Source organism: Miscanthus floridulus, chromosome 18 (genome assembly GCF_019320115.1).
Source record: "Miscanthus floridulus cultivar M001 chromosome 18, ASM1932011v1, whole genome shotgun sequence".
In the NCBI taxonomy this organism is placed as follows: domain Eukaryota; kingdom Viridiplantae; phylum Streptophyta; class Magnoliopsida; order Poales; family Poaceae; genus Miscanthus; species Miscanthus floridulus.
Genome location: NC_089597.1, coordinates 99,372,735 through 99,386,009, shown reverse-complemented (window position 1 = coordinate 99,386,009; position 13,275 = coordinate 99,372,735). Strand labels below are relative to the sequence as shown.

General features: G+C 51.2%; 1 protein-coding gene across 1 annotated transcript; it reads right to left on the bottom strand.

Moving 5' to 3' along the window:
• Positions 1-12,146: 12,146 nt before the first annotated feature.
• LOC136524257 (uncharacterized) lies at positions 12,147-12,749 on the bottom strand. Its single transcript, XM_066517694.1, has one exon. The coding sequence runs from the start codon at positions 12,747-12,749 to the stop codon at positions 12,147-12,149; it is 603 nt and encodes a 200-aa protein (XP_066373791.1).
• Positions 12,750-13,275: the final 526 nt, after the last annotated feature.

The window sequence follows — 13,275 nt, the reverse complement described above, 5'->3', positions numbered from 1 at the left end:
AGGCTGAGCTTGGAACTGCAGCAACCCGATGGCTGGAGGCCGAGAGCATCTCTACTGGGCTGGCCACAGAGCTCACCGAGGCATGGAGGAGCCTTTAGGCGGAGTGCGACGAGCATGATCTCCTGTGTGCTGCCCTCGGAGTGGTCTGCGATGACCTAGAGATGGCATGATCGGAGGGGACTAGCTCGCTTGCATCACGTGCCATAGATATCATGGCACGGGTGTGCCAACTCAAGAGGGAAGCTCTTCGCTCTGGGATCACCCAAGCCTTCACCATCGCTCGCTTTGATTTCACGGACAATATTGACTTGGAGGCAATGAGCCTTGGCTTCGTGCCTGGCTACGAAGCCTCCGAGCTAGATGAGATGGAGATGGTGGTGGCTCCTCTCGCATGGAACTTGGTAGACAAAGTTGAAGACATAGTTCTCCCCCGGAGGGGGTAGTTAGTCATATAGGTCGGTTGAACACTTTTTGTAATCTGTGAACAAGCTCCGACCTTTATGTATCATAAAAATAATTTCATAACTTTGTTTTATTTGATTGAACCTGTTTTCTTCTCTTTTTATATGCAAAAGAAGGGCTCACGTATTCTGACCCTTCCGTTCGTTATGACCATAGGGCTCAAGGTGTAAGAGGAAAAACTTCGATCACGCTGGTGAGCAATGACACCATAACCGCCGAGGCGTAGGTTTTTTGTAGTTCAACCAGACATGCTTAGTTATTTGTTTTCGCAAACTTTGTCGCTAGGCTTAACGTGAGGAAGAGGTCTGACATGATGACTATTTTAGAAAAGGTGTACTTATACCTTTATCAGCCCTCGAGTGAGATCCGACCCCTTGCCGTTGCTTGGGTCGGATGTCACTGAAAATCGAGGGGAGGATAGTGAAACTTAGGAGAATGCATCTCTTGTATTTGCACAAACCCTCCCCCTAGGATCTTAGCTATCATTCTGCGATAGTGCGTTAGGTCTCCTTGCAAGTCCATCCTCAAGCCCCCGCGCATGGTGGGGATTCGTTCAATGGTCGGCTCATTTTTGTGACTATCGCTCCGTCCACAGTTTCCACAACTGGAGGGGTTGAGTTAACGTTACTTGCCTTGGTGCCTCGAGTGACGTGCTTGGTGAGCTCACTAACGGGCATGTTCGAATGGAATCTGGTTCTGTTGCTTGTGATGGGGTCGGCAAAGCCCTCATATGGCATTCTGTTGCTCCTTAACCCGCCTTCCAATAGATTCCCCTTCAATGGGAATTCTATGGGCTCGGCTAGAGGCTAGGATCGAACGAGAAGGTTAAGATGACCTTGTTCGCTTCTAAGCGGGATGGGCACAGGCCGTTGATGTAACAACCCCAAAAAAATCCATACACCAAAAATACCAACTGCAAAATTTTTCTTAAAAACTCCCATGTGTTGATGAGTGTCATGTATAGAAACCCAACCTAAGAGATGCATTAGGTCTAACCCCAACCCAAGTCAACACGTAAGCATGGCATGCCACATGTTAATCATGTTTATTTAAATACTGACAAATGAAGCATAGCATACATTGTTAACTCACATGGTGATTTGGATTTTCATTTGTTTTATGTAATGCCTAACAACTCCCTTAAAGAAATAAACCATAAAGTAAATATTACTCAAACCAAAGAATAAATGTTTAAAGAGAAAACCATTTCCATTTCTGTATAACAAAACTACACTTATTTTTGTTATACAAAATAACTAAAATAAATTCCTAATATATATATAAAAGAATGTTGTGGGTCTCATATCTAAAACTCCCATGAATAGGGTACACCAATTTTGAATTCAAATTCCAAAACCAAATTTGAATTCAAACAAAGGAGAAGAAAAGAAAAATAAAAAGAAGAGGAAAGGGTGGAGCCGGCCTCGCAGCCCAAGTGACCGGTCGGCCCAGCCTGCTTCTTTCCCCAGCCAGCCCAACTCGCTCACCCGGCTTCGTAGGCCCACGCGCAGCCGCAAGCAGGCCTGGCCCGACCACACCAGCCCAACGTGCCAGCACGCCAGCACGCCAGCTCGCGCAGGCCTAGCATGTCGGCCCAGCCGTGCACCACGCGCGCGCGACGCTGAGCTGCACTCACTGCCCGCCGGGCCCCACCTGTTGGCCTTCCTGTTCATCTTCTTCGCGCCCACGCCTCAACCGTCCACGCGACTGGAGGCCGACAGCGTTGGCAGGAGCGGGCCAGGGGGTCATGCCCGGGGCATGGCCTTGTTTCCCCTCGCGCCGTGCTCACGCAACCTCACGCCACCGTCGGATGTGTCGCGCGCCTTCCCACCGCATGATGCCGATCGCCATTAGAGGCATGGAGCTCGGCTATAAAAGACCCAGGAGCCTTAGCCTCTCCCTCAGCCACCGCCGCCGCTTGGTGGCCCAATAGCCCGCACCGCACCAAGAGAAGAGGGCCGAGAAGGAGATCAGGAGAGGAGGAACAGAGCCACCCGCGTGCTACCGAAGTCGTCGCAGCCGAAGATGACGCCGTCGTCTTCATCACGGTCGTGGGTTGGCACTGCACTGCCTCCATCTTCACGGCCACGACCCTCCACTGCACTGCCATCCTTTCGCCTTCGACACCAACGGTGAGCCCCTCGCTGCTAAGACCCCTCCTAGCCCCTAGACACCGTAGCAGAGCACGCGCACGTCACGCTCCCAACACCGCCGTCATGGCGTGGCCACCACTTGTGCACCCGGCTGCCTCACCGGACTAGGACGCAGCTGTAGCACCACCAGGGCACCCGGAGGGTAGCCGTGTAGACCGAGACCCCATTAGCCGGCCACAGCGCCCTGGCCACGAGCACCGGACCTCGGCCGGAGCTTCGCCGTGCACCATCACCGCGCGCGGACTCTGCCACGTCTTTTGGTCGTCGTCGTCACTTGTCCCGGTCGCCCGCTAGCAGTCTGAATGGGAACAGGGCACCAAGACCCTTGGAGCAGCCCCTAGCTGCCCCGCCGACGAGCACCGCCACGACCAAGCCATCGACCGCCGTGGCCCACACCCTAGAAAGCCCAGGCCACCACCTAGACCCCACCATCGTGTTCGCCATGGCCTGGGGAAGCTTTTCCCCACCTTAATTGAACGCCAGCGCCACCATAGGATCATGCCGATGAGCACACCACCGGTGGGAGCATGCCAGGGATGGAAGCAGAGGGCTCCCCCACCGGCCGCATGCGCCTGCACCCGGTACACGCAGACCATAGAGAGAAGAGAAGGAGGGTGGACGCGGTTCACCGGAAGGAGACACGGTTCACCGTAGACCGGCGCATGCGTCCACTGTGGACCGTGCCTATGAACCAAACCTAGTGGGGGCCCTTGGCTACGACGTGGCAGTGCCACAGCTTGCCACATGTCCAGGCCGACCCAGCCCAAATCTAGCCCAGTCTAGGCCCACCAAAGCCCGGTCGAGGCCCAACCTGGTTGACCGTTGACCGGTCAACGTTGACAGTTGACCTAGCCCCACATGTCAGTGTCACAGGGACTCTGGACCCACTCGTCAGCAAATGACGTCATGCTAACGTCATGACAACGTCACGCGGGACCCACCTGTTAGAAACAACACAGCCGAGGTGACATCATGCTGACGTCATGATGACGTCAGCTACTGACGTCAGCAGCCCTGGCCCCACACGTTAGTGACCCTGACCCGTTGACCGTTGACTTGACATTGACTCTGACCGGACCCACAGGTCAGTGACCCAAGAGACCCTGGCCCCACTTATCAGAACAGATGACGTTGCTGACGTCATGCTGATGTCAAGCTGACGTCAGTAGGACCCCACTTGTCAGCTTAGAGCCGAGCCAATGACGTCATACTGACGTCAACATGCCACATGGACCAGTCACAGCATGACACGTGTCAGCCCAGGATTAATTTGGCCTTTTCCATTTTCAGAGAGGAATTAAACTTCAGAAATTCATAACTAATTCATACGACCTCAGAAAAATACAAAACTAGGACCAAAATTCATCTAAAATCGAGCTTTACGCAATGAACCCATGTTTGCGTGCATTTGGCTCTTTTGAATTTTCATTGCTTCTTTGTGCTATTCTATAGACGTCGCTAACATGACTATAATGCGATCATTGTAGACTCGGAGGAGAACCAGATGGACGAGGATCGTGAGTATCGTGAGGAGAATGGAGATGACTACACTGAAGGTGCCACATCCCACCCAAATCTCATAGCACCTATTATGCATGGCTAATATAGAACTGCTATTGCTTTACTTTACTGCTATAATCATACTATGATAGGACTTGCATGGTAGTATGGTTACTTGATGGCCTTTACCTTGATGCAACCTTACCCCTGCATACCCTGCTTTTAGGCTAGACACATGCTTACTGCTATATTTCATTGCTTATATTTCTACTACGCTTATACTAAATGCGTGGAGGAAACTGATGTTATCTGGACTATGGGGAGAGTGCTGTGTGTGTGACTTGGGTGTGTGGAGGGTGAGGGTTGTGTCAACCAAGTTGGAGTATATGATGAGCCTGGGGCAAGTCTTGCCATGGGGTGCTACCTGGGCACCCCTGGAATGGATACCTATGGCGGGTAAATGGTATATGAGGTGGTCCTAGGTGTGAACCTGTGATGGGAGGAGTCCGAGATGGAGATGCTGTGGTGGCACGGCAAATGGAAACCCTGATGAAGACATTCTGGCTTGGTCATCCCTAAGGACTTACTAGTACTCAGATTCACCGGGAAGCCTTATGTACCATTCGCCCTATATGGTGCGGGACGGCCGGACTACTTGGCAGGATATTGCCACTACTGCTAGGTTGATAGCGGACAGTGTAAGGAGGTACAGGGCACGGAGGATTTCCCCCACACCCTTCTGAGACTTCATGGAGACCTTGTGGACCCGGCTCATGACTCACAGTTTTAGCCGCCGCAGACTAGACTTGGGGTGTACCAGGGCTGAATGGTAGAGTGGCATTATCCTAGGCTAGCAAGTGGCCGGAATCAGCCCAGTTGATGACGATCAGCGAGGAAGGCGGATCTTGTGGTTATGTAAAACCTCTGCAGAGTGTATGGTTGATCGATCGATACATGTGCCGACTTGTCGGCTATGGACCTTTCCTAGGTTTCGCTTAAACTAGATAGAGAGATGAGTCCTTCTCTTCTTCCCCCGTGAGAGAGTGTCGGTCGTAGCCAGGGGCTACAAACCTTAAGGCAGTGCCGAGAGGGAGTCGGCCTATCGACTGAGCGATGGTATGGTGGTGATGTGGTGATGACATGGAGATGGTGGTATATTGATCCTAGGATCGAAACCTGGCTCTAGACGGGAATGGGGTGGAATGTGTGGGAATGGTGTTAAAACTTGACTATACTATTATATACTTGATATGCTAATATATATATAGGAGACCCCAGCCTTATAGGTTCCTTTTGATTATATCCAACTTGCATCCAATTTCCACAAAGCAATGTTCATAGGGTGGGAGTGGCCAGTACAAATCGTACTGATAAATTTTGGCACACAGGTTCTGCTGAGGAGTATAGCTCCGAGGAGTTTGACGGTTGAGGGGTTCATGCCTACGCTCGAGTTTGGCGATCTTATCTTCAAGATGTTCTGAATGAATGCTACTTTTGATTCTGCCAATGCGGCGATGTAATAATTTATGTAATTCTGCACTCTATGTACTATGATATTATTGTTGTATGGATGTGGTATTCGACTAGAATTTAGGTAATATGATTTACAACGGTCATAATACACTTCGACTCTGTGGATTTCCCTTCACTGAAATCAGGTCGTTTCAGCTGAGGCTCATCTGCATTTTCCCCCTAGCTCTTGGTTCGACATGAGGCGGCCTCGGGCCCTCCGTGAGCCGGCCTTCGACCCCTAGTCTTTCAATCTAGGATCGGGCGGCTCGAGCCTCTGAGCCCTGTGGGGTTCGGTAGGGGTCAGCCATGATTCATGCACCACCCCATCCTCAGTTTCCACAACCAGAGGGGCTGAGCTAATGACACTTGCCTCAACAGCTCGAGTGTCACGCTCGGTGAGCTCGCTAACAGGCATGTTCGAGTGGAATCCGGGTCCGTCATCCACTGACGGGGTTGGTAGAGCCCTCATGTGGCATTCCACTACTTCTTAACCCGTGTCCCGGTAGATGCCTGAGCCGTTCGATAGGCTCGGGTGGCCCATTGGTCTCTCCTCAACAGAGATTTTGTGGGTGTGGCTTGAGGTTAGAATCGAACGAGAATGGTCGAGATGTCCCTATTCGCTTCTGAGCGGGGTCGAGCAAGGCCGCTAGGGCTCATCTCGGTTTTTCTCCCCTGGCTCTGTTTGACATGAGGCAGCCTCAAGCCCTTCGTGGCCGGCCTTCGAACCTCGGTTAGTTGCCGCTCATATCGAATGATATGACTACTGCTTCATGACGCGACGCGAAGCGTTGTGATACAGCAATCGCATATGCGATGTTTGGATGTATGAGGTAAGTGTATGAATGATTATATAAAGAAATAGCGGGGGTCGGTAATGTTACCTCGATGGCACGAGTGACGGGTTCTAGGAGTTCTTACCGGATATGTCCATGTGGGGGTCTAGGTCCAATGTTCATGATGGAACTGGTGTAACCTGCATGAGCCTCCCATTCTTCCGTATCTATCATTCGGTAGTGGCCTGAGCCATTCGATCGATTTGGATGACCTGATAGCCTCTCCTTGATGGAGATTCCATAAGTAGGCCCCTCCAAATCCTTCTCGAGAAGGTGGAGGTTAAGGTTTAGAGTGCGGAGACAAAGACTCTGATGGCGCTGGTGGACAAAAATGCCATAGCCGCTGGACCATAGGGTCATAGCGGTCTGGCTTGGCTTACTCAAAGTTTGCACTTGCATACCGTGCCTCTAGTTTTTTAAATGTAAGGAGGGGCCAGGCAGAGAGAATGTCTAGCGAATATACACCCTCACCAGCCCCCAAGCAATTCCTGACCCTCTGCTGTTGCTGAGGTCGGAGGCTTGGTAATGAAATTAATAAATAAAGTAAGTGAGGATGCTTATCTTTTGGTAGCGGTCTTGAGCCATCTGATCGACCTGGGCACCGGGTTTACCTCGATGGTAAGAGTGATGGGTTCGGAAAGCCTCCCCAGATATGAGCGTGATCTCACTTGCTCCTTATCTGTTTCTCGTTAGTGGCCAAGCCACCCGATCAACTCGCGTTACCTATTGAGACAAGATTTCCCTGTGGAAATAGAGGATGAGAACATCCTGTGCAAGAATTTAGTTAGGTGGATAAGCCAAGCATCAAATTTGTGCAAAATGGATGAGCTCTTCATTATAGCAAACAACCTTTTAGCTCTTCTTCCTCTTTTTGTAAAAGAGGTTTAGTGCATTCCGACCCTTCCCATAGTTAAGGTCATAAAAGCTCGTAGTGTGGGTGAGCTAGCTCTGATCACGCTGGTGAGCAAAGGCGTCGTAGCCGCTAGGGCATAGGTGTCTCGCAGTCTGCCCAGTTTTACTCAAAGCTTGTTCCCGAAAACCTAGCTCCTAGGACTTAACATGAGAAAAGAGGGCAGACATAGAGAATGTTTGTAGGATAAATATACTCATATCAGCCCCCGAGTGAGGCCCAACCCCCTGTTGTTTGCTGGGGTCGGATGTCATGAAGGATCGGGGAGTTTTGATAACAAAACTGATAAGTAAAAAGAGTGAATTTATTAGGGGTAAAAGCGACGTAGCTGCTCGATATTCTTGGCATTGGTGAAGATCTCACCATCGATGGTTTTTATCTAGTAGGTGCCTGGCCAGAGTACCTCCATGACAACGTACGGTCCGTCACACGGTGGGAAGATCTTGTGGTTGTCCTTGTTGCTCTAGATGAGGCGGAGGACTAGGTCCCTGACGTTGAAGGCTCGGCCCCACACTCATCGGCTGTGGTACCGTTGCAATGCCTGTTGGTACTTGGCTGAGCGGAGGAGGGCGATGTCTCATGCTTTGTCTAGCTGGTCCATGGCGTCCTCGTGGGATGCCTCGGCTCCCTATTCATTGTATGCCCTGATCCTTGGCGCTCCATAGTCGAGGTTAGTTGGGAGGACGACCTTAGAACCATAGACAATGAAGAAGGGCGTGTAGCCGGTGGCTTGACTGGGGTTATCCTTAGGCTCCAGAGTACTAAAGGAAGTTTGGTGACCTAGCGTGCATTGAATTTGTTCAACCGGTTGAAGATCCTAGGCTTGAGACCCTATAAGACCATGCTGTTTGCGCATTCTACATGCCCGTTCGTCCAGGGTGCACTACGGAGGCCCAGTCGACGTGGATGTGATGTTCATAACAAAATCAGAGGAATTTCTTGCTAGTGAACTACGTGTCATTGTCTGCAATGATGGAGTTTGGGACTCCAAAGCGATGGACGATGTCGAGGAAGAATAGTATGACCTGCTCGAATTTGATCATGGAAATCAGTCGAGCTTCTATCCACTTTGTAACTTGTCTATGGTGGCAAGCAAGTGGGTGTAGCCCTCGAGCGCCTTTTTGAGTGGTCCAACCAGATAGAGTCCCCAGACTGCGAACGGCCAGGTGATGGGGATCGTCTAGAGTGCTTGGGTTGGTAGGTGAGTCTGTCGAGCATAATACTAGCACCCTTTGTAGGTGCGTGTGGGGGATATACCCCCAGGTACCACAAGATGGTACATGGGCCACACCATCCAAGGTGGCCCGGCCCGTAAGATCGAGGCGTGCACAGCAAGATTACAAGTTGTACTAGATATTGTAATAGTACCGAATAGGATACTTTACTTGTAACCCTTCTCCTCCAGACTATATAAGGAGAGGCAGGGGTCCCCCTTAGGGAGGACAACAGATCTCACCCTAGATCAATACAAATAACAGAGCACAGGACGTAGGGTTTTATGCCACACTGGCGGCCTGAACCTGTATAAATCTTGTGTCTTGTGCCTCTGTAACCATCTGATTCCTGATTACACGCACCATCTACCGACAATCTACCACCACGGGCACCCCCCTCGGTGGACTGCCGACCATATTTCGTCGATAGTGGCGCGCCAGGTAGGGGTCCCCTTTTAGGGGTTGTGCGTGCTTGATCTTTCGGCGAATCAGATGGCAATTTTCTTTATCTATACATTGTCCACGGTGACTCGGCTCCTCGCGGCAGGCTTCCCTCGGCAGTGTTGCATGAAGATCTTGATCGACGTATCGGTGGGCCTTGTCCCTAGGCAACGACGCCACTCGTAGCGACCACACATCAAGACTCATGATACCCCAAGCCTCCGTCGGACAAGACTTCGTGGTCAGCGCACCGTGCGGCAAGGCAGATCAAGCAAGGAGCAAACACGTGCATGCTTTGCATGTACCTCCAATCTCTGATAACAAGACGATCCAGATTCATGAACGATGTAGCTGAAGGTCATGCAACGCTAATCAACCAGCAAGCAATCAAGGACAAATACATCTACAAGACATGCAAGTTAGTTGAGTCAGGCTTGCATGCATATGCATCACTTGTACGGAGTATTTTCTAGCAGCAGCCGACCAGCGAGCGGCTCCATCGAGCTTCGACCACCAGACCACGTCGACCATGTCCCCGAGCGGCTCTGCCGAGCTCCGACCACCAGACCACGTCCCGAGCGGCTCTGCCGAGCTCTGACCACCAGACCACGTCGCAATGATGATCACCACGAAGGACGACGCTATGACAACCGCGACCACCGTCACAACAGGTCGAAAAGTACAAGGATCGGACAACTTTATCGCCATCGACCGGATTTCTATCCAAAGATAAGTACACTTCTAATATTTATATTTAATATAATTTTTCATTATGACGTTTCTCCACAAACGTCCTCGTCATGATTATTCTTCAAATAACATTTGTCCATGTATACGATCTTAAATATAACATACAGCTATACTTAATGCAAATCCTCGACCAGTCATGTTGACGCTCGATGTCTTCAGAAAAGGCCCTATCTCCGGCTCCTCCCTACACGTGCACGAGCGTCTGCCCTCTGCGTTATGGGTGGTCGGCAGTGGCTCCTTAGCGACGCTTTGTTCATCCTACATGTGCACGGGCTCCGCGCCCCGCGTTATGGTTAACGGGCTAGCTAGGGCTAGACAATCAGCTACATACTAACTGGTCGGGCAATTTATATTAAGTATAAACACAAACTTCACATTAACACTGATGTTTACAAAGCACCAACTGCTTTATCACATCATGCTCATGACTGCTGAACGTTATTTCTTCATCGCGGATTTTTTCTCCATAATTTATTATTTTGTACATCATGTACTACCATTCTACATATTTATATTGCAGGACTTTCGAGCTATGTTCAGGGACTTCATCGCTCGCTTCTCGACCTACGCTCGGGGACTGCCTCGATCACTCTCCGACCACAGCTCGGGGACTTCGTCGCTCGCTTCTCAACCTACGCTCGGGGACTGCCTCAATCACTCTCCGACCATAGCTCGGGGACTTCGTCGCTCGCTCCTCGACTTGTGCTCGGGGACTGCCTTGATCACTCTCTGACCACAGCTCGGGGACTTCGTCGCTCGCTTCTTGACCTACGCTCAGGGACTGCCTCGATCACTCTCCAACCATAGCTCGGGGACTTCGTCGCTCGCTCCTCGACCTGTGCTCGGGGACTGCCTCGATCACTCTGCGACCACAGCTCGTGGACTTCGTCGCTCGCTCCTCGACCTGTGCTCGGGGACTGCCTCGATCACTCTCCGACCACGGCTCGGGGACTTCATCGCTCGCTCCTCGACCTGTGCTCAGGGACTGCCTCGACCACTCTTCGACCATGGCTCGAGGACTTTGCGTCTCGACTACATGTGACTGGCAACTCGCATACAGTTGGGATATTTTTTTTCTCACTTAGACCTTGATACAAGGCTCATACCTCGCCTTCCAGCAAGCTCAGGGACTACATCAGTATGATGCACCTGCCGATGCATCTCGTATCTCCTATACGACGATTGGATTCTCAACTTAACTGGGAATTCTTTTAGACCCTGGCACCACGTGCCTATGTCACCTACTACTAGGCTTGGGGACTAAGTGGGCACACTTCACCTTGCGGTGAATGTGTTTGTTTTTCGACTACTATGCCTCTGATGATCAAGGACGCTACGCTTCAAGACGCACTTATATTTCTTTTCAGAAATACAAGTGGGCACACTTCTCAGGACGGAAATCTTTTTCTTTCTTTTTAAGAGCACCATACATTCTTCGGACAACCTACTTCTCCGGCGACAACGGTGGTCGGAGATGTCAAGAACTCAAGCCTCACTGTTCGGAGAAGATTAAAATGGCGTGTCGCATCAGAATACATGGCGCTCAGGGACTAGCTGTGGGGTATATACCCCCGGGTACCACAAGATAGTACATGGGCCGCACCATCCGAGGTGGCCCGGCCCATAAGATCGAGGCGTGCACAGCAAGATTATAAGTTGTACTAGATATTGTAATAGTACCAAATAGGATACTTTACTTGTAACCCTTCTCCTCCAGACTATATAAGGAGAGGCAGGGGTCCCCCTCAGGGAGGACAACAGATCTCACCCCAGATCAATACAAATAACAGAGCACAGGACGTAGGGTTTTACGCCACACTGGCGACCTGAACCTGTATAAATCTTGTGTCTTGTGCCTCTGTAACCATCTGGTTCCTAATTACACGCACCGTCTACCGACAATCTACCACCACGGGCACCCCCCTCGGTGGACTGCCGACCATATTTCATCGACAATGCGTACAATTTTCTCATCATCGGCTACTACGGTAGGCTAGTAGAAGCCCTATCGGAACACATTTCTGACCAGGGTTCTGGGCACAGCATGGTGACCACAGACCCCACCGTGGATATCGCCCAGCAAACGCTTCCCCTATTCAAAGGGGATGCAACGCTGTAGGATCCCAGTGTGGCTTCGCTTGTAGAGTTCGCCCTCCACAAGAACAAAGGACTTGGCGCGATGTGCGAGCCGTTGAGCCTCCGTTCTATCCGTCGGTAGTGTGTCCTAGAGGAGGTAGTCGAGGTAGAGCGTCCTCTAGTCAACTAGAGGATCGGGCTCTGTCATTGGGTCCTCTTCGAGCTCCATGACCACAGAGCCGGATGTAGCCGATGGTTGGTCAACCCTAGGCTAGGATTGGAGACCGTCACCGCCTTATTCTGACTCCTCGTAGCAAACCGAGGGCTTGTGCTGGTCGCTGGCGAAGACACCCATTGGCACTGGCTCTCGGCCAGATGTTGCTTTCACAAGCATGTTAGCCGCCTCATTGAGACGCCTCGGGATGTGGTTGAGCTCGAGGCCATTGAACTTGTCCTCCAATCGGTGGACTTCTCGGTAGTGTGCGGTCATCTTGACGTCATGGCTGTTTGACTCTTTCATGACCTGGTTGATGACCAGCTGGGAATCTCCTTGAATGTCGAGGTGTCGGACACCCAACTCGATGGCAATGCGTAGGCCATTGATGAGCGCCTCATATTCGGCCACATTGTTGGAGGAGGGAAAATGGAGATGGACCATGTACCTCATGCGTACCCCAAGGGGCGACACAAAGACTAGCCCCACGCTGGCACTCTTCTTCATCAACGATCCGTCGAAGTATATTGTCCAGTACTCTTGATCGACGATCGTCGGTGGCATTTGGACCACGGTACATTCCGCGATGAAATCAGCCAACACCTGGGACTTGATGGTTGTCCAAGAGGCATACTTAATGCCCTGACCCATCAGCTTGAGCGCCCATTTCATGGTTCTTCCCATGGCGTCTTGGCTTTGGATGACCTAGCCGAGGGGGAAGGATGTCACAACTGTCACTGGATGTGACTCAAAGTAGTGGCATAGCTTCCTCCTAGTGATGAGTACAGCGTACAGAAGCTTTTGGATTTGGGGGTAGCGGATCTTCGAGTCGGATAGGACCTCGCTGATAAAGTACACAGGGTGCTGTACTTTGAGGGCGTGCCCCTCTTCTTTCCGCTCCACTACCAGGGTGGCACTGACCACTTGCGTGGTGGCCACGATGTAGAGCAGAAGGGGTTCTCCCTCGGTGGGAGGAACTAGGATCGGGGCCATTGTCAGGAGCTGCTTAACCATGTCAAGTGCTTCCTAGGCCTCATATGTCCATTCGAAGTGATTAGCCTTCTTCAAAAGTCAATAAAGGGGGAGACTTCATTCGCTGAGGCATGAGATGAAGCGGCTAAGCACGGCGAGGCTCCCCATAACCCGTTGTACCCCCTTTATGTTCTGAATCAAGCCCATCCTTGTGATGGTTGAGATCTTCTCTGGGTTG